Source organism: Nuphar pumila, chromosome 2 (assembly GCF_984573655.1).
Source record: "Nuphar pumila chromosome 2, dmNupPumi1.hap1.1, whole genome shotgun sequence".
NCBI lineage: Eukaryota > Viridiplantae > Streptophyta > Magnoliopsida > Nymphaeales > Nymphaeaceae > Nuphar > Nuphar pumila.
This window is the reverse complement of record NC_143250.1, coordinates 147,438,774-147,460,307: the sequence shown is the minus strand read 5'-3', so window position 1 is coordinate 147,460,307 and position 21,534 is coordinate 147,438,774. Positions and strand designations below refer to the sequence as shown.

At 42.5% G+C, this 21,534-nt stretch overlaps 1 protein-coding gene across 1 annotated transcript; it reads left to right on the top strand.

The window, feature by feature from the left end:
- The first annotated feature begins 1,913 nt into the window (after positions 1–1,913).
- LOC149847567 (uncharacterized) lies at positions 1,914–12,685 on the top strand. The gene is made up of 2 exons (XM_089997097.1): positions 1,914–4,724; positions 12,178–12,685. Exons 1-2 carry the CDS (start codon positions 2,057–2,059, stop codon positions 12,549–12,551), a joined length of 3,042 nt encoding a protein of 1,013 aa, XP_089853223.1. The 5' UTR covers positions 1,914–2,056; the 3' UTR covers positions 12,552–12,685.
- The last annotated feature ends 8,849 nt before the right edge of the window (positions 12,686–21,534 follow it).

Here is a 21,534-nt window from a genome sequence, read left to right as displayed (position 1 = left end):
TATACGGTACAAAAGAGTCCGACGTCCTTTCCCCATGATATAGTAGCATCGACAATCTTGATCGGTGCACTCCGATGGTAGATAATCCTTCGAAGACAACCTCAGCGAACGACTGATGCATAACTTTCCTTTCCGGGAAACACCCACAGGAAAAACGAGAAAGAGAGAGAGCAGGGAGAGAAAACAAAAACGTGAGAGTCACTTGCGTCTTCTTCTGTGTAACCCCAGCCTTCTAACCACGTTTTATAACCCCTGAACGGTTACTAAAAGGAGGAAGAGAGCCGTTACCATTTACGAAGTAACGTAACCCATCAACGGAATGATCCGTTATCCATTTCTCTTTTCCCATTAATTAATCTAAATAAAAATAATTAATGCGGGTCAAAAAGAACATTGGACTTAGAACCCGAACCCGGCCTAGCTCAGCATGGCAGGCAGGCACGTGCGCGCTCATGTGTGTGTTAGCCATCACATCCCCCTTATTCTTTGGAACAAGTGTTAGAATCTTCATGTAGGTTATAAAGCCCACAACCTTTTTAAGATTCTTCAATATGAGAATATTCCACATCATCAAAATCCAAAAGCACTCCATAAAGGAGTGGTCCCCAATTGTTTTCTTTATTTAAATTACCTCATTATCTTTTCCTCCATCCAACATTCCTTCACAAATTAAAAGAATGAAAACATGAGGAAACAAAGATGCAAGATGAAGTAATCTACACCAGAACATATCATGCTTTCAGTAATGGTACCTTCCGGTTTGAACCACTACCTTAGTTGACTAACTTTACTCCTATAGGAATGAAGTGAACTAAAGTCTTGAACTTGAACCTTTGGTGTAGGAGTGTCCATTAGCAACAACATGATAAAGGTTCTGGTTGTAATTTTCAGAGGCGACACGTTAATGGTCATGCACCCGAATCCTATTTCATGATTGACTTCAGGAATAAACCAATTCCTTAAACTACGACCATACAGTCACACTCACATTCACATAGGTGGGCTTCTTCAGAGATGCACTGCTAACATCTTGCCAAGAAGGCTTTGAACTCATTCAGAGTTTTCGCTCTTCCTTTACTGGCAGCTACAACACCTTTTCAGAGTAATCAGGGGAAAAGACACAGATACATAGTATCACATTAAGAAGGTACTATCCAGTTCACCTTACAGTTTGTTATTACCTCATTGAACCTACTTTGTGAGATCTTCACTCAGATAGGTTGGGTTGTTACTGTAGATGAACTACTGATGGGTTTCAGTCACATCCCCTCTCTGGATTTCAGGACTAATGACTTATCCAGTCCTTTCGTTAATGGATCAACTGTGTTCTTTTTGGATTCAACATAGTCCACAACAACCACTAACTGAGACACCAGTTTTCTTACAAATTTTATTCTGACTTGAATGTGTCTTTTCTATTTTTTATTATATTTTATGCTTTTGATCTTTGCATTTGTGGTTATATTGTCATAATATACAGATATTGCAGGAATTGGTTTGCTCATTAAAGGAAGTTTATCAAGAAGTCTCTTTAACCATTCAGCTTCTATTCCTGTAATATCTAAAGCACAAAGCTTAGCCTCAAAAGTAGACCGTGACAAGACAGTCTGTTTTACTGATCTTCAGGCGATTGTACCGCTACCCAAAATAAATATATACCCTGTTACGCTATAACTCCTAGAGTTTATGGCAATTCAGCTCGTATCACTATATTCCTCAAAAACGGTAAAAAATCTCTTGTAATGCAAACTCATGAAAATAGTTCATTTCAGACATGGGATTAAGTGAATCATCGGGGAAGAGCATACACCACCCTCCCATTTCTCTCTATAAAAGCAACAGTCAGAGGCTACCTACCATGTACATTTTTTTCCACTTGTTTTTGTTTTTTTTCCTTGTCCTCTACCCTCTTCATTTCTTTCTTTTCTTTTTTTTCCTTTTTCCTTCTTCCTTCCTCTGACCTTTTGTTTAATTCAATTTGTTCAAAATCTTGTCTGATACTTGGCAAAGCTGAAACCCTTTTTAATTCCATCCTCTTCTAGAGTTCCACTACCGTATGATTGCACTAACACCCCTTTCGTCAGCTATGGACATCACTGCAGTGCTAGACTTCTTGCTGCTCTGCTATCTTTGCATGTCAAGTGTCAGCAGTAGCAGTGTGCGACCCATCCATCACGCACATCTCAACAACTCTACAGATGAAGCTGCTTTGCTCTACTTCAGATCCCACATAACATATGATCCCAACAATGCATTGGGCAACTGGGCCACTGGCAGCAACTTCTGTAGCTGGCTTGGTGTCTCCTGCAGCCACCAAAGGCAAAGGGTTACGGCTTTACTCCTCAACGGCTCTTCCTTGCACGGTACACTAGCTCCTCACATAGCCAACCTCTCCTTCCTTCGCGTTCTGGATCTCTCAGAAAATAATCTTCGAGGTGTTCTTCCTCAAGAGTTTGGATTCTTGAACCGCCTGGAGAAAATGGTTTTACAGAAAAACCAAATTGAAGGTAGGGTGCCCCCAAATTTGGGACATTGTCAACAGCTTCAAGTGTTATCCCTGGCTTTCAACGAGTTCAGTGGGGTTGTGCCTAAGGAATTGGGCATCTTGCGAAATCTAAAGGTTCTCTTTCTTGGTATGAATCATCTCACAGGCACGATCCCACCATCCATGGCAAACCTTTCAACGCTTGAAAGGATGGACTTGGGAAACAACATGCTCTATGGAAGCATACCAAGCGAGTTGGGTTCTCTTGTCAACTTGAAACAATTGAGGCTAGCATTGAACAGCTTGTCTGGTGATATACCTCTTTCCATATTCAACATCTCCACTGCGGAACATCTCAATGTCATATTCAACAATCTAACAGGGAAAGTTCCAGAAGATATAGGCCAACGTCTTCCAAGTCTAGAACAACTTTTCCTTGGTGACAACAAACTGACAGGAAGACTGCCGGCCTCACTCTCCAATGCTTCTAAGATCACGATCCTTGAGTTGTCTAACAACAGTTTTTCTGGGTCTATACCCACAGAGTTTGGTAGATTGCCTCTCCTTAAAAAACTCAATCTAGAGTACAACCTTCTGTCCAACGAACCAAATAATTCTGATCTTGCAATCCTCACAGCCTTGACAAACTGTAGCGCCTTGGTAGACCTGATTCTGTCGCATAATCCTTTAGGTGGGCTTTTACCCTCTTCCATAGGGAAACTGTCGTCACATCTTGAGGTCCTTTTTTTGACGGACTGCCAAGCCCATGGAAGCATTCCAAGTGAGATTGGTAACTTGACCAGCTTACTCTTTCTGTATTTGGATGATAACTACTTGACAGGATCCATTCCACCAACAATTGGAAGGCTGACAAATCTGCAGAAGTTGTATCTTTCGAATAATCGCCTGGAAGGATCTATCCCAGCGGCACTCTTTATGCTTCAATCCCTTGGCGAGCTTGACCTTGCACATAACATGCTATCTGGGTCAATACCTAACTCTGTTCAAAACCTAACCCATTTGAACAACATAACTTTATCCTTCAATAAAATATCTTCTGCCATACCCATTGGCTTTTGGAGCCTAAAATCTCTGGTGCACGTAGATATGTCAAGCAATAGTTTGAGTGGGTTCGTTACCCCTGAAATTGGCAATCTTAGAGCACTAGATCATCTGGATCTCTCAGCAAACCTGATTTCAAGCAGCATTCCTACTAATTTGGGAGACCTCGAGATGCTTAGTTATCTGAATCTATCTTGGAATTCCTTCAAAGGGCATATGCCTGAATCCCTTGGTAAACTTATCAGCATAGAGACCATGGATCTTTCCTCAAATGCATTGGCCGGGACAATCCCCAAGTCATTGGCAAACTTATCATATCTCAAGTTCTTGAATTTATCATTTAATGAGTTGGAGGGACAGATCCCCGATGGTGGTGTTTTTGCAAACCTTACCAAGGACTCCTTTCTGGGGGATCATAAATTATGTGGATCACCAAGATTTCAAGTGTCAACTTGTTCATTGATATTCGAGAAAAGAAGGAAGAAAGGGTTTTCTGCTGCTCTGGTCGCTACCTGTGTCATTGTGACCTTGTTATTCTTCTCTGCGTGCTTCTTCATTGTCACTAGGTACCGCAATAAGAGAGAAACACAACACGTTCAAACTGATGATCAAGCGCTAGCACAACATAGGAGGATTTCATATCATGAGCTTGTTCGTGCAACCCATAATTTCAGTGAAGCCAACATGCTTGGAGTAGGCAGTTTCGGTTCGGTTTATAGGGGAAATATGACTGATGGAACGGTTGTAGCCGTAAAGGTTCTGAATTTATCCTCCGCACAAGAAGCCAAGAGTTTTGATGCCGAGTGCCAAGTAATGTGCAGGATTCGGCACAGAAATCTTGTTAAGATCATCACAGCATGCTGCAACCATGATTTCAAAGCTCTGGTTCTTCAGTACATGCCTAACGGAAGCTTGGACCAGTGGCTGTACTCAGACAACAATTTCTTAGGTGTCCACCAAAGGCTTGATATAGTGATAGATGTAGCATGTGCCTTGGAATATCTTCACCATGGTTACTCTGAGACCATCGTTCATTGTGACTTGAAGCCCAGCAACATTCTTCTAGATGACAAGATGGTTGCACATGTTGGTGACTTCGGTCTCGCCAAGTTATTAATTGAAGATAAATCATGGACTCGAACTGATACTTTAGGCACAATCGGTTACATAGCGCCAGGTAATGTTCAAACTTAATTTACCCCTTAAGGTGCATTTGGCAGGATGTTCAGAAAAAGTTTGCCATGACTTTTCTTTCCTTTTTGAGTGAGCTCCACAGTAAAATTAACATCCCCCCATCTTCGTACCTTCAATCTTATTGCTGCAGGTTGTTTTGATCAAATCTGACCCCATAGATAGATTCATCATGGTTGGTTTAATATGAAGCAATCCTTACATTGTATGTTTTATGAAAAAATATGTTTTTTTTAAATCACAAAACTTTGTTTTTTCTTAATCATTGATTTTTGAATTGCTAAAAAGTCCTGAACACAAGTCGGATTCTGGTGATTCAAGTGTTGATCTTCACTAAATGGTTAATTTAGATCACGGCCATTGTGTCCGATTTGATCAAAACAATTTGTGTCAATGAAATTCCAATGAAGGGCATGAAGATAGGGATAATTTAGGGGATGAGTGGATTTTGACTCGTAAAAATAATAGCCAACTTTTAGCATTTTTAAGGGGAAAGGAATCCTTAAAATCTAGGATAAAAAGTCTCTGACTTATGGGGTCCGTCCGACTTTTTATCCACCAATTTTTTATCCTCCATAGATAGATCATCAGTTCTTTCAAACACAATCTTTGTTTGGAAACTGGTAGTCAATGGGAGTTTTATCAATTTAGAAAAGTGGTAGCTACCAAATCTTGGATTTGACCGCTACCACCTCTTAGAGGTGGTAGTTACCGATTTCAGGATTGGTGCGGGGGAGTATCCATTTGAAGAAGTGGTTGCTGCCAAATCATGGATTTGGTTCAAAGAGAGAGAGAGAGAGAGAACACTCACCATTCAACATTACCAAAAAAACATCCAACAAAATATTGGATGGAAGAGACAAAAGAGAAACATAAGAGCAAAGCAACCACAATCTAGATGGTGATTGTGCATAGATCAGAGTACAAGCCGATCAGCCCCTCCCCCCTACTATGTAACTTAAGAGCCAGATACACATCAGACATGACCCGTTGCCGAAGCCTTCCGAAATCGAATGTGATGCCCCTGAAAAAGATGTCGTTTCTTTCGATCCATATGACCCACCATGCTGAAAGCAACCAAACCCGCCACAACAATCTCCATTTTTTTTGTGTCTTACAATCTTGGGACCAAGCAAGAGGTCCCGAATAACGGAGCCCGGACGAGTTTGAACAGGTGGCACACCCCAAGTTTGAAAAAATAAGTCTAGAACGACCGGGCAGAGCCAAAATAGGTGAGTCGTGTCCTCTACAGCCTTCTCGCAAAGAACGCACATGCTTGGAAATTGAATCCCCCGTTTCCTGACATTAATTTGGGTTTGAACACGATCCAGAGCCATAAGCCACGCCAAAGCTTTTGCCCTTGGAGCTGGCCCCTTACCCCACATACAATCACTGGGAAACCAGTCCATCCCTGACAGCAACAAGGAATGGTAAACTTGCTTAATGGAGAACCTATCTCCGCTCGCCATGGCCCAGTGAAGCCACGGCAGGCCATGGACCGGCCTAAGATCTCTGCCATTGAAGGATCGAAGTGTCTTCCGCCACTCCAGCCAGAGGGACGAGTGACACACTGAACTTGGTGTGGAAAGAAGGGATTTATGTAGACTACCATATTTTTGCCTAACAAACGTAGCCCAAGAAGATTGAGATGTGGAAGCTTCCCAAGCCCACTTCAAGACTAAAACGATGCTCCTCTTTCTCAGAGCTGGAATCTCCAAGCCGCCTCGCTGCCTCGGGAGAACGATCTGTTGCCAAGAAACAAGCGGGTACTTTTTGTGCGACACATTCCCAGACCAAAGGAAGTGCGAAAGCAAACGGTTAATCGTCTGCTCTACTATCGTCGGTATAATAGACATGCTCATTCGAAACTCTGGTAATCTAGCTAAAACATAGCGAATGAGCGTCACTCGTCCCGCAAAAGATAAATATCGAGCCTTCCAAGCCTGCAATCTCCCTTGCACCCGCTCTATGGTAGACCTCCAAGTAGAAGTTCCTGCTGGCTGCCGAGAGTGCAACAATAGACCCAAGAAATTGACAGGAAGGTCGGATATTGGGCAGTTGAAGATCCTTGCAGCAGCCGATTCGAGAAGAGGGTCAGCATTGAGTAAGACCAGAGCGCACTTACTCTCGTTCAGGCGAAGGTCTGAAATTGCAGCGAAGACTTTAATAATGAAGCACAACCTGGACATTTGATTAACATTCGCATGTCCAAAAATTAAAGTATCGTCTGCATATTGAATTGTGTGACCAACAAAACCAGGAATGCCCAAGGATTCCAAGAAGCCTGTTTCTTCTGCCCTTTTCATGAGAATAGGTAAACCATCTACCGCGATATTAAAAAGGATAGGTGCTAGAGGACAACCCTGTCGTACACCTCTAGCCAACTTGAATTCTTCCCCTCTCATTCCATTGATGCAAACTGCTGATACGGATTTTGTGACCAACTCCTTAACCCATGCTATAAACCGGCTGCCAAACCCCATATTTGTTAGAGATTCAATCAGAAAATCCCATGCCAGACTGTCATAAGCCTTGTGAAAATCCAATTTTAGCATGAAGTGTGGTGATCCAGCCGACTGTAAAGAGTGAAGAAGCTCAGTTGCACAAATAAAAGATCCTTGCAAACTTCGACCTGGAATAAAAGCACCCTGATTCGGAGAAACAAGTTGATCAATGACAGCGCGCAATCGATTAGCCAACACCTTAGATATAATGCGATACAGAGCACCCATCACCGAAATCGGCCTGAAGTTGGATATGTCTGACGCCCCTTGCCTCTTAGGAATCAAAGAGATGACTGCCACATGATATGGTTTAGGCAACCTCGCATTACGATAGAATTCATCGAACAAGTGGAGCAGGTCAGTTTTAACACTTGACCAAAATGCTTTAAAGAAGTCGATGTGAAAACCATCAAGGCCTGGTGCCTTCCATCCCGATAGTTCGTTAATAGCATTTGAAATCTCCACTTCAGTGAATCTAACCTGCAAAGAAACAGATTGGTTTGCCGCCAACCGCTTATAGCCCATATCGCCGATGACACCCCCGACGCCTAAGTCGGCCGAATACAACCTGTAGAAATAAGAAGTAATAGCTGACAGGCAATTATGCAGACCAAACTGACATCCATCGATCTCGATCGAGAGTATCCGGTTCTTACTGTATTTATTTGATGCGTTCATATGAAAAAATCATGTATTATCATCGCCATTAGCCAACCATGCATTTCTAGCCCTCAACTTCCATCTAAGCTCATCTCGTGCTCTCCATTCTGCAACGAGAGCAGAGAGTACGACGATACGCTCCTGCAACTGAAGCACTTGGCCCTCCGGTACACCAACAAGATCGACCTGACGTTGAGCCAAATCGGAGAGCTCGGCTTCCCACTGGCCGATGAACCTAAACTTGTTCAGGTTATTAAAACTTAGCCATTCCTTAATACGTTTTCGAAGACGAAGAAGCTTAGCATGGATGCGGATGGCCACTCAAGATCCCGTAGCAGGTTGAGTCCACGATTGACCTACCAACTGCTGAAAGTCTGGCACACGAAGCCACCATTCCTCAAAGAAGAACCTACGACACGCCTTGAAGCCTGCGCCCCACGAAACAGTCATTTGTCCATGATCAGACATGGTCCGTGGCAGCAGACAAGCAGTGACATCCGGAATTACGTGAAATAGTTCTGGGGAGAGAAAAACGCGATCAAGTATCCGCAAGCAAGGGCGATATCTCATATTTGACCACGAGAATTGCTCCCCCACATGAGGTACTGAGTAAAGTTGGTTCCGCTGAATAAACTCCTGAAACCCCCTAATGGAGGGGTTGAGAAGAACCGGTAAACTAGAATCCTGCGTGGACAACAGGCAATTGAAATCCCCTCCTAAACACTGAAGAGCTCCAAATGTAACCAGAACTCGATCCAAATCAGCCCAAAACATTGGTCGCGAAGTAGACACGACAGGACCATACACAAAGGTGAGAACAACATCTTGCAGCGACGGCAACAAGTTTGCAGAAAGGGAGATTGAATAAAGACCAATATCTACTATCGCCACCTTAAGAGAAGCTTTCCAAAGAACCAGGATTCCCCCAGCAAACCCAACGGACGGCTTAAAAGCATATGTCGCACCTCTCCATAAGAAAGATACCACTGTCAATGAAATATCCTCCATTTTGGTTTCACAAATTGCAACGACATCCGGACTTTCATACCTAATCCAATTAGCTAAAAACAACCGCTTACGGGGGCAATTCATGCCTCTAATATTCCAAATACACATCTTCATGATAAATAATCAGACAACACCCTAGTACGCCTTTGCCTGGCTGAGCGTCGAACTGAGCTGGAGCCATCTGCCTGAATCTGGGCTTGCGAACGGGCCAATGATTTAGCTCTACGAAGACTATTTGTGACCCTGACTGCCGATCATGCTCGAGGAACAATCTGTTGTTTGATCGAAGAAAGTTGCCCGATTGAAATCTGCACTCCTAGTGCCTGTACAGCCTCGACGAATGACATACCTCATATGTCAAACAAGTCATCGACCCCCTGCGGCTCAACCCCCGAACTTGACGAATCTGGGCAAGATTGTGGATGCACTGGTTGCAAGCAGGAGGCCCCCGAGTTCCCCTGAACCGATGCTCCGATACCCTCCATGGGACAACCCCCGTCTTGATCGGGCAAGCAGTCCGCCGAACTCAAAAAGTGAGTTGGGCGCAGCATGCAAGGTGACAACGAGACCACGCAGGTAAAACCCAAAACACACGTTGGGGCAGACCCCATGCACACCAGGACGCCTTTGCATGGTAGGAATATCGTCATAATACGAATTGTAGAATCGACTGAACATAAGCTCCCATGATGATCGAAAAATGAACGGGCCCAGGATCCATCATGGGCGACAGATGCAACACAACTCCCAGAAGCAAGATCGTGCTGGCGGCCCAATAGTTGAAGAGGCAAACCGGATGAACATATAGAGTCCGAAGAAATCTCAACGCAAGTGGACCCACACTCCATCTCGAAAGCAGTTTACTCATCAATTCATCAGGGCGGATGAGACAGATTGTCGGCTTGGAAGGACGCTTCTCGATGGACGCTTTAGGATACGAGCGGTATAACTCTGACGAACGACCAACATCATGGGATGGACAGACGACACTGGATGCCTTCAACGGTACCCAAAGCGAACCTATCTTAATCGCCGAAAATGAGGAGGTACTTGCCTCCATGGTACACACCTGCGCCACATCACTGAAAGATACAACAGGTCGACGAGGGTCATGGACCCGGTGCCTGGCATGTGATGAATGTTCTGGCATACGAGACTTGTCAGAGAGGCAAATAATATGACGAATTTTTGAACGATCCGAGCCACACCTGTGACAGAAAACTCTTGAACGAAAGTTGCGATTGAAACAGACAGTACACCACCAGTCTCCCGGCTTCACCCGACACGTATCCGCCCGTCGCCTAAGGCTGCAGAAAGAAGGTTGCCACGTCGGCCAAACCAGATTCCACCCCTCTAGTACATCCTTGTTAGAGTAGGGCCGAAAGAAAGGAGCATTGAGCGACCCTTGAATCTCATTTTCTTCCAAAGCTTCTCTGTGAAGAGACTTGACAAACCACCGAACATCCCTTATATCAAGCGCTCGTCGACACAAACCACGGACCAAGAACCCAGATAATGATGCGAAGAATCCCTGAGATAGCCTAAACGGGACTCTAACCGAAACTCCCCACTTCTGGAGCGACACCGCGAAGGCCCAAGCATTAATACCCTTCGCTAACTCCAAGAGAGCTTTCTTGTTGTGCGAAATTGACCGACTACACGAGAGACTCCAAAATCGATCCGACCCCCGCAACTTGCCTCTCATCATCAGCAAAGAGAGAGAGAGAGAAGAGTTACCCTGCTGCTTCGACAAGGATGCCTTTGTGATGAAGGCGCAGACGGATCTGAAGGCGGTAGACGGGAAACTTTTTCTCTTGAACAGGAACAGGATCCACCAGAGCTCTTAGGGCACCGAGGGTCGCAGCGACAAGACGGTGGGGTTGGTAGTGCAGTCGAGGCTGAACGCTCTCCTGGCTTCACGGCCGGCGGAAGGTAAGGCTCCGGCAGTGGCTGAAACACCCAACAAAGAGAGAGTTCTGAGTGAGGAGCGACGAACGGGAGCGATGCACAAAACCCCAGTGGTGGGGGCGGTGGAGACAGGCGGCGAACGGGGGAGGACGGCCTCGTTGGTCTCTGACAGCAGCTGAAGAGGGTAAAGGTAAGGCTACCCTCCGGTCGGCGCTCGAGCGGAGAAGAGATGAAGGGGGAAGGAGAAAAAAAGGCGAAGAAAGAACAGAGGAAGAAGGGGAAGACGGCGTCGAAGGGAAGAGTCGGCGACAGACCGGAATGGTGGTGCCCCTCGGCCAGCAAGGGGGTTGGCGACGATGCGGCTCCGGCGAGGCCGCGGACGGGAAAAGGAAAGAGGAGGATGGGAAGAACGGGCAAACCCCAGTGGAGGGGGTCAGAGAGAGAGAGAGACGGCCGGCGGAAGGGAAGGCTTCCGGCAGTGGCTGGAACACCCAACCAAGAGAGAGTTCTGAGTGAGGAGCGACGAGCGGGAGCGATGCACAAAACCCCAGTGGTGGGGGCGGTGGAGACAGGCGGCGAACGGAGAAGGACGGCCTCGCTGGTCTCTGACAGCGGCTGAAGAGGGTTAAGGTAATGGCTGCCCTCCGGTCGGCGCTCGAGCGGAGAAGAAACGCAGGGGGAAGGAGAAAAAGGCGAAGAAAGAACAGAGGAGGAAGGGGAAGACGGCGTCGGAGGGAAGAGTCGGCGACAGACTGGAATGGATAGAGGAGGATGTGAAGAACGGGGAAACCCCAGTGGAGGGGGAGAGAGAGAGAGAGACACACAGTAAGAGAGAGGCGAGAGGGAGGGGACAATGGCCAAAATCGAGGCCAGCCGGAGGCCTATCTCCGGCCAGAGTAACTGGTCAGAAAAGGGTCATACCGAATCCCCGATGTTCTGTTTAGGGCCTTCGGCTTCAATCCGAGAGCTGATGCGGGCGTTCTAGAAGAAGAGGAAAGGAAAGGACAGAGAAGAAAGGAGCGATTTTTTCCAACGCTCACGAGGTCGGACGGTTGCGTGATTCCAAAACACTCAGAACGTGATTTCGAGAGAGAGAGAGAGAGTAACTTCATCTTTCAAATGCATGAACTTTTATCCAGCTACTAGGTTCAAACATTTACCAGCATGGAAGTTTGGCAATGCTTTTACCAAATGTATTGACTCCAATCCCAACTAGCAGTTCCCAAACAGAGCCTTAATGAATGTGTATGATTATGAATTTTGTTTGAGCAAATTATGGGGCATTATTACACTCTTCAATTTTGATGAAAAATAAATTAGGTTCTTATTGATCACTTTCTCGTTGCAAATGTGCACTAGAGTATGGTTCGGCTGGGAAGGTGTCAACCAGAATTGATGTTTATAGCTATGGCATTCTATTATTGGAGACGTTCACCAGAAAGAAACCTACTGATCCCATGTTCACTGGAGATTTTAACTTGAGGTGCTGGGTGGATAACGCATTCCACAGTACAGTGATGAATGTTGTGGATGGCAGTCTTTTGAGTGAAAAAGACATGTTTTACAATGAAGAAAGAGTGGAAGCAGTGAGCAACTGGCATGAGCTTCTATCCTCTGTTATACAAGTGGGACTACTTTGTGCAAGCGAATCTCCAGAAGAAAGAATGAATATGAAAGACGTGGTAGCAAAGTTGAAGAAGATAAAAAAACAACTTCCATGTCAAAGTTGGTAGAACTTGATTAAATGAGCAAGAAACTTAGCTTAAAGGTGCTGCCATTCACCCATCCTTAATTATCAGTAAGAAAATAATCACCTTTCCTATGATATTTGTACCGAAATAACTATGAAAGAGAAAGTTGATGGATGCAACAGTTGTGAAAGCAACGTCCTCTTAAATCTTGCTTACCGTGTCTTCAACCTAAAGGTGGATTTCCACGGCATCTCTCTCTCTCCCTTCATTTATTTCACACTGACTTGATTTCTCATATTTTTTTCAATCAACAGTTATCACCAATTTATAATACCTAACTAAAAAGCATGAATATATTTGAAAAAAAGTCTAAAAACATGCAACACTTATCGTTGCACATGTATACAGCTTGCAGCAGAGGGCACAGATTTTGCCCAACCAAAATAATTCACTTCCCTGTTTGGATGATAAAGGGCAAAACCAGGTTTTTACAAACCTAGGTTCTGTCTAGAGTTTTTATTTTATTTTTGATTGGCAAGCTGGGTTTAGGGAATCCCTGACAAGAAACCAGTTACATCTCAAATAGCCTCGTTATGCAGGTCAGGGAGCCAATCAGGCAGCTTGTCTTATCAGACTTGATCCTGCGCACTGGACCTCTAGGGGCCGTTTGCATGTTACAGAATAGACGGGTTTTCTGCGAAAATGCATAGGCGACTGTGCCATTTTCGTGGGCCCCACAATGCAACACAAACATGGGAGCTGCTTTCCTCGAGGGAAGCAGCCCCATTTTACATGCTGGACCCCCTTTCCACGGATTCAGTTCCCGTGGGGGATGGTCCTATTCATTTTCCTAAGCAAACGTGCCCCTAATCTCCTAAGACAAGCAGCAACGTGATTGGTGCTTTTACAAACATGGGTGCATCTAAATGAATAAAAGGAGATATAATATCAGTCAGTTCTTGAGGCACCCTTAGACTTGGCAGACGTCCCTCCAATAATCGATTGGTATCTGCTACTAAATCATATATTGAGGACTCAACAATGATTTTATGATTTATCAGAACTAATAATAAATCTTCCCTCTGCATATCCGATTGTGAACCTACAGTCTGTTTAGATTTAACAAGCCAACCAATCCACAAATTTGTCCCTGTAAGACTTTGAATGGCGAAGCTCTGCCTCCAAACTGACCTACACACGCTAAAAACATTCATCTTCATCCAACCTGGATCTGGAACTGGATCTTCCCAATGACCTGCATATAACCATTTCCTAAAATCTCACTCCAACTCTTTGCCAAGATTTTTTTTTTTGAGAGATGACCCTTTGCCAATATTCAAGACATGTATCCACACTTCATTTAACACCCAGGTGCAAATCTGTTCTTTCCTATGGATTTATCTTTAAACAAAATTTTGCATCGGACTTTCCAAAGTTTACGAGTCATTACGGCTAGAATATATGTAACCATACATGGTGGAGAGCGGTTCCAGGGAGCTGGTATATGCGATGGCTGCCACGTGTAAAGTTTTTTAAAGAAATGAAAAAAATGGAGAGAATACCTCTCTATTTTGCCCTCATATTAAAAAAAAAAGAGAGCTCCCTCTCTCTCAGCGGCGGATAATGAAGAGGTGCCCCTGAAAGCTCTTACTTCCCCATTGTATATAACGTATACCATCGATGGCCATGACCCACTTTCCCATTGCCATTGCATGATTCAGACCATTCTATTCCTAACTGAAACTCCAATGAGAATGTCATCCCCATTTCGCAACTCTTCCCCTCTTTCTTTCCGGAACACCAACATCATCATAACCATGGCCACAATCATCATCATTGTCGCGCACGGTTGATTCAGCTCAACCTGCCAGACTGGTTCTCTGCTGGCTGGTATTCCTGCAACAATCGAGAGAGAAAAACTCTCTCTCTCTCTCTCTCTCTCAACCAGTCTGGCCGGTTGCTGCCAGAATACTGGCCAGCAGGGTTGAGCTGAATCAATCAAGAGAGAAAACGTTTTCTTGAAATCTGTTGTTTTTTTCTTTTTTTATTGTGAATATGGAATGAGAAGGCATTCTCCCATTTTCCTATTTCTCAAAAACTGGTATATGCCATGGCTTATATACCCTCTCCTTGGAACCGCTCTCATGCATGGTGTACCACTTTTTCCTTGAAGCCATTTGATCCCACCACCAAAGGACGCCCTTAATTTTTTTTGTAAGATATCTTCTTCTTCTTCCCAAACAATAAAACTAGCATCCTCCAAATGTTTTTAGCTACCCTGCAAAAGATGAAAATATGATCAACAATTTCTTCTGCATTTTTGCAGAATACACACTTGCTCGGCAAGTAGGCCTGCACAACAAGTCGGGTTAGCCCAAGCACCGATCAGGATCGGCTCAGTCTAAGCCCAACCCGGGCTCGCCCAAATTAGTAAATGAGCCGAGCCTGTACAGGATGCACAGGACAGATTTCAGGATTATTTGGCTGGACAAGAAGGCTTGATCAGTGCCATCTTTTTCTGTGTTCATTTAAGGGTTTTGATGATCATTCATGCTACATTAAAAGGATAGGTTCCCAGAACTTAATGGTTCAAAATGAGCTTGAGAAGATTAAGGGGCCACTTCACAACATTAGAGAAAACATCAAACATATTAACGTTTCACCAACAAGAGTATAATTTTATCTCCATGAAATAATTAGATGTCCCTACGTGATAGAATTCGACATACTCAATGTTGAATATTGCCTTGATATATAAATATATATTTACTTGATATAAGATTTGATGATGCAAGTTTTGTTTGGTTGCTTGAAGAAGAAGAGTGTGACAAAGTTAAAGTCATGAACTTTTTTAAAAGTATTCTATAATATTTTTTAACTTTTCTTAGTGATCCAATACTCGACTTCGAACTTTTTTTCCATGAGATTTGGAAGCTGAAAGCGATATTGGATGAAAAGGTTGACAATGGTCTTGGCTTTATGAGATCAATGGCCAAAAAAAAATGAAAGAAACATTTGAAAAATATTGGGGAAGTTGTAACATGTTGATGGCCGTTTCTTCAAAATTTTTATCTTAAGATAAAGAAAAATTTGATAGATTTGTTTTTTCTAGAATCTATTTTGACAAGGAAGAAGTAGCACATTATGTTCAACCAGTGACGACCACTTTGCATGAGCTTTATGGGGACTATGTTGCTCGACATGAGAGTCAATATGAGGCAATAACAAATAATAATATGAGTATCTCTAGTAGGCAAAGTTACAATAAAGTAATCAATAGTGGTGACAATTTTAAGGCAAGCAATAACATTAGTAGTGATACTCTCAACTTTTTTGAGTTTCTAAGTAAGGCAAACAATATTCCTTTTCAAGTTTCAAAATATGATACTGCCATGTACTGGATGATGGAAACCTTGACATATATATATATATATATATGGACATTTTGACATTTTTGGGATGGTAGAAGGATAAGAAATCAAAGTATTGTATTCTCTCAAAGTTTGTGCATGATATATTGAGCATACCTATTAGGCTTTACCACAATTGCTTCAAAGTCGACTAGTTTTCAGTACGGGGGGTCGGGTGTTGGATGATACTAACAGTTCATTGCTACCAATGACAATAAAATCTTTGATTTATGCTTCTGATTGGATAAAGGGCAAGCATCAAGTTGGTGATAAATATAAGAATAAATTGAATATGTTTATGCTAATTATTGTAATACCTATTTTTTTTTGGTATTTCTGATCAGTTATGAATATCTATGTTTTGAATCATTTTTTGATGAATTATTATTGATTTTTGAATGCACGGTTGGGTTCACATCGAAATTTCAAAGAAAATGAAAGTAATTTCGTTAAATTTGGAGTTTGTGCGATCGCAAAACTCACCCGACAGGTTTAAAGGTAAAATCATATTTTTCATGGATTTCAAGGGTCATAATCATCCATGGCCTCTTTGACCAGGCTCAGCTCAGTCTTAAATGATATTTCTATAAAACACCATCAACCATATGTTAAATGATATTTCTATAAAACACCTTGGTAAAGTTAGCTTTTAAGGTTAAATAGAATTTTAAAATTTTATAGGGTTCTAGTTAAAAAATGTAAAATAAAAACTAAAATTACAACTAAATTAGACCCTAACCAAACTAAGTAGGTGTGGGTCAATTGAACTGAATATGAATCTGCTCCAAGATCCAAACCCACTCTACTTTCCCACCAAAGTAGCACATGGTAAACCACCCATGGTTTTACCCTTCTTAACAAGTGTAAAGGGGCTCCTTAGAAGGCCCACTCCCTCTCTTATAAATAGAGGGCTTCTCCCCGCCCCTTCTTAGCCTCATTCCATCTTCTCTCCCCTTCTCTCTTCCATTAGCCCCTCTAGCACCACCATTTTCGGTAGTGCTCACCCTTAGTTCAGCCCATCTCCCCCTTAGCCAATTCTCCTTTAGTAATTTGGTACCTCTCTTTAACCGGTTAGATGCCCTGTATTAATGGTTCACCTAGAGGCTCGGCTCTCCCTAGTGCCTCGGTTAGGCTCGATCATCAACTCAACATATCGGTCTCTCTCTTTCTCCACATCGCACTTCACTTTGCATGCATCGCTTTACTTAAATAATATTCAAACTCACATACATCAGTTTACTTAAATAATATTCATACTTCACTTTGCTTAAATAATATACAAACTCATATGCATCACTTTACGTGAAAACAAATATTTTTGCATAAATCACTTTACATGAAAAAAATTATATTTTTGCATGCATCATAATATTTTAATTCGCATGCATCGTTTCACATGCAAAAATGATATTTGTGTACATTATTTTACAGATGAAATTAGATTCGGATGCATATGGTACACATTTATTACTTTAAAGTTTGCACATATGCTTTTGTTCGCACACAATAAAACATATATAGAAACTTGCAATAATTGTTGTGGCTCGACAATAGATTCAGGGGTTTCGACACCCTACAAGCGATGAGTTATTTCGCCAAAGAATATTGTTAGGCATGAAACAAAACACTTGCGGCCCAAAAGAGGTCAAGGTTAGAGATTTTTTTTTAGTACCGTAAGCGCATAATTGTGTGTAGGGCATATATGTGTATCTGTTTCGCTCAAATATGAGCTTGGGGTAACTTGAACCCTCAAAGTGTAGAAAAAGGCATTAAGTGAAAAGTGAAACATGCCTATACACACAACTAAAAATTTAGATTAATCCTATAAGCAAAGTACTCACTAAATTGGGTCAAAGAACTATAGTTTCTACCCTAAAACGGTATGCATGTTGCTAGACCCCGATTTAGCCTCCAAAAGCAAGGAACATGAAATAATGACCCTTGTAATGAAGATAAACCTTCAAACCCATTCTAGATTGATCTCTAACTTGAAGAAGGCAGATGGTACAACCTCAAGTGATTTCGATTATGTTTGAAAACGAAAGATTTCCCAGGGTATCCACTCACTCGTAGGATTTTTAGGAGGTCGGGATTGTCAAATATGTTCTAGGTGATAGATTTTTGAACTATTATAGCTAGTCCAGGATGCATCCTATATTGTTTCGCCTTAGCAGAAATTTCTTCAAGCACCTAGGTTAAAATACATGAAAATAATATACTTTTGGATGCTTCGGCTATATGTAATGTTGTGCTCCCCCACGTACCCAAGGTGGATAGTAAATATCGAAACAACGACCTTTGAATCACACAGTTTGAGATGAAAATATATCTTTATAATACAAATAATTAAGTATGTTCCTTTCTATGTTTTGGTCATACTTTATGTGGAATAACTCTAGTCATAAATAAACTGTGACACTTGAATATGTTTTAATATTCTGAATTACTTGAAATTGATATAGACTTACCAGACTGTCGGAAGTCGGACCCTTTAATGGGATTTTGTTTAAGAACAAAGTATATCACACAGATGCAGCGGGACAGGAGCGACATCGAGGACCAACACTCTTCGAAAGATCCAGAGCCTAGCATGAGATTTTGTTTATAAAATCTTATTTTTCAAGTTTTGCATTTTGAACATTTTATACATTTTGACAATGATGATGTAAATAATATTTTGTTTTTACTCTAATAATTCTCAATGTTGATTCACCCTTGTGGGCCGTTCAAAAATTTTGAAACCTAGATACAACATTAAATTGTTTTTCGCTGTCAATACTCAAATTGTTTTTTTTAATTTTCAATAAAGTTTTAGATTTTAAATTTCAAGGAGTCATCACAATTATTATTCAATATTTTTTCTATTATGAATGACTTAATTTGTTTTTTCATGTTGCTAATGATAAATAACCTCCTAATGTCATTTTCTTGAATAGTAGAAGTTGAATCACCTTCATACCATGTATAAAAAACCCACAATGCATGGGACATTTTAGTAATTTATATATTATTTTTTTTATTATATTTGCTTTATTCATAATTGTTTGATTTTATGTTATATTTGCTTCATTGGTAATTGTCTATTTTTATGTTATATTTGCTTCATTCTTAATTGTTTTTTTTTATTTTATATTTGCTTTATTCATAATTGATGTTTTAATGTCATATTTGCTTCATTTATAGTTAGTTGTTTGTTTTTGTGTTGTATGTTCAAATGTTATGCAATTATACAAAGTTTGTGATATGTTGTATTTAAATACTCACTTATACTTCATTTATGGTTACAATGACAACTGTTTCTACTTATTACTTAAATTTAACAATTTGTTATGATATTTTTACTTTTTCAATTTTTTTATCCCGCCTAGCCCAATTAGTCTCGCCTAAACCCGATTAGGACTTTTAGGGGCCTTCCGACTAGCGCATTTGATAACTAATAATATGATTAGGTCTAATCTTTGCATGCTTTGGCTGCTTTTAGATACTTTTTTTTTTTGTGACGAGGAACCCTCACTAGTGATGGCAGTGGGGGGGGGGGGGGGGGGGAGGACAAGGTCTCCACCCCCGCCCGCCTCAAGATTTTATCCTCCACCCCCGGCAGGGAATGGATTTTATCCTCCATCCCCGCCTTCATCCCCGTTTCATGTCCTCCATCCCCGGTTCAAACGGGGATGAGGCGGGGCGGGGATATTGGGGGGAAAAGTGGTCGGGGCGGGGAAGGGAAAAGTGCACGTCCATCCCCGCCTCCACCTACGGACGGTGATGAATTTTAACCTTCGTCCCCACCTCCATCCCCATTTCATACCCTTCATCCCTGGTCCAAACAGGGCGAGGCGGGGCCCCGCTTTCCCCCGGTCCACTACCATCCCTAACCCTCACCGACAACACGGTTTACTTAATCAACCCATTCCCCAACGAGGCAAACATCAGGTGGGCTCACAATTACTTTGCCTTACGTGACCCACATTTGAAAGCTAATATGGCACCTACATCTTAATGCCTTCACAACCACCACACTGCTTTTGGATTCATTGATTTTGATTTTTTTTTTTAAATAAGAAACCTGCTTAAGAATTGGATCAATTCCTGTGGGCATCTCACCAAACTAGTCACTGATCTAATCCTAGTGAAAATTGAATGGGAGACACTATGATATAATTGGACAATTGCAATTTGGCTTAACCACATGGGCGATCCCACTACAATGTGGGCCCACCATCAAGCTTGACTTGACCTTGACTGATATGTTGGATTGAGCATTGCCCTACTAACATTAGTTTGATCAAAGAAAAATTTGTTTATAGTGTTTTTGTGTGTGGATAATTCAAAGAAAAAAAAAACCATCACTCACCACACATTGGCTGGCCTTTGATGGGTAAAAACCCTTGATTTTTATATTTATTAAAAAATAGCCGATTCAGGGGCGAAGCCTATCGATTTTCTGCCGGTAGATACACACTGATACTGACAACATTTCAGGGGGACCATTGGACTACTTCCAACTAGGGGTGGCAAAACCTGACACGACCCGCCAACCCGACCCACCAACCCGCCTCTTAGGCGGGTTCAGGTTGGGCTTAAGCCAACCCGTTTAATAAACGGGTCGACCCACCTAACCCGTTTATTAAACGGGTCGGGTTCGGGTTGGGGGTGTGCCAACCCGCCAACCCGGCTGACCCGTTTAATAAACGGGTTAGGCGGGCGGGTCAACCCGCCAACCCGATCCATCAACCCGTCAACCCGACCCGCCAACCCGACCCGCCAACCTGACCCGCGAACTTGAGAACCCGTTTACCCGACCCAACCCATTTATTAAATGGGTTGGCGGATCGTGTCGGGTTACCCATTTATTAAACGGGCCGGGTTCGTGTTTGCCACAGCCGACCCGTTTAATAAACGGTCGGGCTGGGGTTGAGGTATGCTGACCCACCAACCCGTAGGGTCGACCCGCCAACCCGACACGATTGCCACCCCTACTTCCAACCTATCCCACATTTTTGGAATAAATGGATGCATCAAACCACTTCAAATGATTGCAAATCGGACATAATTAGCCTTTCTTTTTTTGTTTTCATTTGGATGCAACTGCATCTAGATAAATCCTACAGTCATGCATATCAAACAAAAGCATGTTAAGTTGAAATTGAAAAGTCCAAATAGAATATACATGGTCATGCGTCCTAACTTAATTGGATCAAAACTGACCGGCTAAAATCACAAGAACACGCGTTAAGAGGCTAACTTGATCCGGATCTGATCAGATATCTCAGACCAATTTTGCAAGGAAAGCGAATGGATTGGGCTTGGTTTGGATATCTAACATACAAAGAACTGTTTACCTTGATTTGGTACACCGATAGACATCCGATTAACTAAACAGGTTGGATCCGGTGCAGACTTTTGCTCTGGACCCAATAGTTGTTTGAAATGAGACTATACATAACCAATAAGTGCAAAATGGCTAATTGGATTCGGGCCCATCCATACCCAAGCCCAAGTCTATAGTACAGTCGAAATCATGCCGAGCCCATATCCAAGAAGGATCCAACCCTTTTACATAATGATATCCCCGCACTAATCTCTGCTGCATCAAGTGGACCCAGACTTTCTCAATA